At 33.6% G+C, this 4,789-nt stretch overlaps 1 protein-coding gene across 1 annotated transcript in view; it reads right to left on the reverse strand.

The window, feature by feature from the left end:
* The window catches only part of LOC129227693 (amidophosphoribosyltransferase-like), a 54,360-nt gene extending 49,687 nt beyond the window's left edge, over positions 1-4,673 (reverse strand). The window contains exon 1 of the mRNA XM_054862291.1: positions 4,456-4,673. Coding sequence (XP_054718266.1) covers positions 4,456-4,601 — 146 coding nt within the window. The 5' untranslated portion in view covers positions 4,602-4,673. The remainder of the gene's footprint in view (positions 1-4,455) is intronic.
* Between the last annotated feature and the right edge of the window lie 116 nt (positions 4,674-4,789).

The following is a 4,789-nucleotide window of genomic DNA, read 5'->3' on the forward strand; positions in this document are numbered from 1 at the left end:
GACCTTTTCTTACCTTGTTTTTGGACCAGTTCTTATATTTGAAGCATTTTATCAAGCACTTTACTATATAATGGAATAAATTAGCTAATTTAGAGACATTTCAAACCAATTTACCACTACTGCGAGGAAAAAATTCAAATTTCGAATGGTGTTTGTGGTTTTTTACGAATACCAGCCATTTTAGTAATAAGCACAATATTAGGGAATAAATTAACAAAAAATTAAAGCCAAATGGCTTTTAAGGGTCCACACAATGCAAAAATAAGAAAAAAACGACATATGATAATTTTAATTATGAATTTATTCGAAAGTATTTGAGTGTACGATGACTTTTGTGGCGTATTATTTCTCTGTCTCTTCGTTTTTTGACCCATTTCAAAAAGAAAATCCGTCAGTATTTCGAAAAAACTACAGGGTTTTATTTAGAATGACGTAGGAATGATGTGAAAAAATATTGAACTTCATATTCGAATTCAGTTTCGCGTTATTTTGGTTTTACTAAAAAATTTCAAAGTGTACGAAGACTTTTGGGAGCCACTGTATATCTCTTAAACGATAATTGTCACCGAAAAAATGGAGGTTACAAAGTTTGAAAGGCTCTGCCAATTTTCAGCTCTGTGAATTTTTCCGATTTTTTAATTTTTTTGTTTATTTTGACCTTTGACCTTCCATAAAATTTTTAGTTCAAGTGGAATCGATGAGAATTTTTTTATATGTCATTCACAATGATGCATTTAAAGTCTGTACCATTTTTCTGCAATGTACGAATGTTTTCAATTTTTTTTTTTTTTTTTAATTTCAATTTTGACCTTTGACCTTGAATAAAATTTTTAGCCCGACTGGGATCGATGAGGACTTTTGAGATTTCACTCATAATGATGTTCTTAAGGTCTGTACCAATTTTCAGCTTTATGGGAATTTTTCCGAACTCGAATGTCTATTTTGACCGGGCTAGAAAGTCAATGTAGATTCCGTACTTGAAGGCGGATTTACTTCAAACAAATTTTGTTGGAAATAGCTCTTGACGCCACACACACACACACAAACTCCAGACTTCGGCTCCGAGAATTTAGGGGCACTTGACTCCGACTCTTGTGCCCGACAATTAATCGGACTCCGACTTCGACTCTGACTTCGTAGCCTTGGCAAAAATTTATACAAGGAAGGACAAATGACTGACTCCGATTCTTAGATATTCGACTCGATTCCTTTACCCCAAAATGAGATTGACTCCGACTCCGCAGCTATGGTTTTGACTGTGAAATAATTATTGTTGATCTGACTTGTTTTTATTTTTACGCTAAAGTTTTAATTTAGGTATTCAGTTTTCGGCGAATAAACTCGAAGTCATTTAAGTTTCTACATAAAGATATGCGCAGACGATTTTTTTTTGGACAATGAAAATTATTTCTTTAAGTTGACATTTTATTGTTTTTATTTATTTTGGTAAGTGCATTAATTCATTTAAAAAATTGTTTTTGGCAACAGGGGAAAAAGAAACGATTTTTTTTTTAATATGATGTATTTATTTTAATGAGCTTATGAATTTTAATTATAATTTTTTCGTTTTGAAAGCTGTTAAAGATTTTTTTAATGGAAAAAAGTGTATTAGCTGCTTTGTTTAAAAATTGCTGCTTTTTTTTTTACGCATCTATTTTTTTAGATGAGTGAGGAATATTTTATTCCTAGAAATCAGCTTAAAGTATTTTAAAAATATGTTTGAAAAAATTCGCTATTTTTGAGTATATTGATCAGGTACTAGAAAGTAGTATGGGTATACGGGAAAGTAGGCTCGTCTAGTTCTAGACAGAACTTCTGGTTTACGTTTGTACATGTTTCTAATTTTTCATTAGAATAAGTAATATAAAGCATTATTTGGAAGAAGAAAAAAAAGGCATGCCCTACAATTAAGTTAATGTTTGTAATAACCAACTGATATGATCAAGCATTAAATCATAGAATTATCCAAAATAAAGTTTCTACTATTTAGATTTTGCGTTAATGTAAATATCTAAACATTCTTAAAGCAAAATGTTTTATTTTTTGATGACTTTGTAAAAGTAATATCATGCATTCTTTCCTACGAGTTTATCATTTAGTATACCTAAAACTATTAAATTTTTAAAAAATACAAAAAATTACTTAAGGATGCCCATTAGTCGCCATCATATCCGCCTTTATACATAAATAACATTACTACTGTAAAAAGTTTCAAAAAGCTAGAAATATTTGAAGAACACAGGGGTGCCCGTGGGGGGGGGGGGGGGTCATGGCACAGATTGCGTCATTGTAATTTTTAGGAGGGTTGTTTTTAGAGGTATTTTATCATTTTTAGAGGGAGCTCTTGTTTTTTTTTTGGGGGGGGGGGGTTACGATCTTTAGGGGTTGCACCCTTGCTCTTGGGCACCCTGCAGCCCATTTATAAGGCTTCATTTTAAAACGCAAAAGTATTTTAATAAAATTATAAACTAAATATAATGTAAGATAAATAAATACCTTTGTGCTGAATAGTAAAGTCAGACCAAACAACGTAAGTAGAAGCACAAATTTGTAAATTACAGCAGACACGTGTTTCGGCGTTACAGGGAACGCCTTTTTCAATGCAAAAAATAATGAGCATATGGATGAGGCGTTCCCTGTAACGCCGAAACACGTGTCTGCTGTAATTTACAAATTTGTGCTTCTATTTACGTTGTTTGGTCTGACTTTAAATATAATGTAATCCAACCTTCAATAAAATACATTGCTAATAAACGTTTTACTGATTGTTGTCTTTACTTTTAAAACAGCAAAGGACAACTTTCTCCCGCTCTTCTCTCTGACCTTGGCGACAGCCCTGGTTCAAATGTTTTGTAAAACACTTTTGCATCAATCAAAAAGTTATGCCTAACTTATTTACTTAATTTCAGAACAAAGTATTTCCAATATTTTATTATTTGCACAGTTCAAAAAATTTAGTTCTGAATTACTACTTTACACATAAATTGATAAACATAACTCTACCAAATGAATTCAAAATCCAAATGTATGTCTTTGCATACTTGTTATACTTGTTTTTTTTTTTTTTTTTTTTTTTTTTATGATAATGTTATAAAGCAACTATTTAATAACCAAAAAAAAAACTTTAATATTTTTTTCACAATGTACTGAAACCAGGGGTGCAAGTGGATTCAAGTGAAATTTCTAAAGACCCCCCCCCCCCCCCCTTGTACTTCAAATATGCGGTAACCTAAAATTTTTGGAAATTTCGGATCAAACACCCCCTTTGAAACGAACAAAAATAATAATAATAATAATAAATTTTAATAGTCTTGTTTTATTGTACTGCTCAAGACATTTGGAAGTTTATTTGTTTTAGAAAGGGAGTTTATTTGTTTAGAGTTCTGCCCTTAAATGAAAAAAAAATAAAGAAGAAAAAGAGGAAAAAGGAGTAAGGAAGAGAATGGCAATTAGCAACTATTTCAAAAATGCCTTCTCCAACCGCCCCCCCCCCTCGCATTGTGCTCAAGGAGCGGAAACGTTAAACATCTGAGGCGGAAGCGAAACGAAAAGGAATTAGGGGTCGTCCACAAATGGTCACGTTTTTTTTAACATTATGTTTTGCAATAAAGCGTGACATGCGACAAAGGAGAGGGGGAAAGGTGAAGTGTTACAAAAGGGAAATTTATGCAGGAAAAACAAGCGTGATATTAGCGCCTTATTACTCATAATCCCCCCCCCCCCCCACACACACATAAAATGAAAAGCATTAAATTGTTTTTTGTTTGGAAGGGAAGTATTCATTCAAAAACAAAATGTTTGTAAATTGTTACCAATTCACAGGGGTGCCCCCCCCCCCGCAGGACCATATGACGCACTTAAAATGAAATTAAAAACACTCGAAAAAAACCCTTAAAATTACAATAGCTGTGACTGCGCCCTTCCCTCGCGAGCACCCCTGAAATATAAACCCACTAAATTAAAGCAAATTAAATTTATAAATAATATTCCATAATATTGCGGTGATGCAATAAAAAATATTTTGAGAGATACAATAAGCGTGTAAAAGTTTTACTGACAATAAACTAATTATCCATTTTTTTTTCGCTAAAAAATATTTACGTAAAATTTTGTATGAAAACGTTAAAACTAAATTAAAGATAGCAATGATTTTCAAAATAAAAAAAATGCATACATATTAATATAAAGAGATAAAAATCCGTAAATAACACCGATCGTGTCCCCAAAGTGACAGAAATCATCGTCCCAGACTTCGTACATAAAATATAGTGACCCCGATACACGTGCTCATTCGCACATGTGTTTACCTTGGTGTTTACATTCATTAAACGCTGATCAGACGCTCATTATTTACTATGCACTTTCACACATCTTTTAAACGTGTGATAACGGTGATGCAGTGCATGCTTTCGTAAGCTAAAGATGTATTTCAGGAAGAGAAGATTTCAAAATTACCTGTGTTGCAAGGCTATGAGCCCCAGGTAAATAATGTGTGCGACGTCCAAGTTGGTGGGCCATTCGCCGCTCGCTACGCATCCAAAAAGTCCGCACGCTTCCCTCAGTTCAAAATCTTCCTCCTTCCCTTCATGATTTTGATCCATATTTCCACGATTTCTAAAACGTTTGGAGCAACAAGTAGGATGGAATCTTGCGAGAATAATTCGAAGCGGGCGAACTTTGCGCCAAGCAGCGTCACACGCGAGGGGACGGGGACCACGTGATCTCTTATCTCCTCTAAAGATCTCAGATGTTCTTTGTATTCATGCGCTCCCGCCTTCTCGATGTAAAC

Source organism: Uloborus diversus, chromosome 1, assembly GCF_026930045.1.
Source record: "Uloborus diversus isolate 005 chromosome 1, Udiv.v.3.1, whole genome shotgun sequence".
In the NCBI taxonomy this organism is placed as follows: domain Eukaryota; kingdom Metazoa; phylum Arthropoda; class Arachnida; order Araneae; family Uloboridae; genus Uloborus; species Uloborus diversus.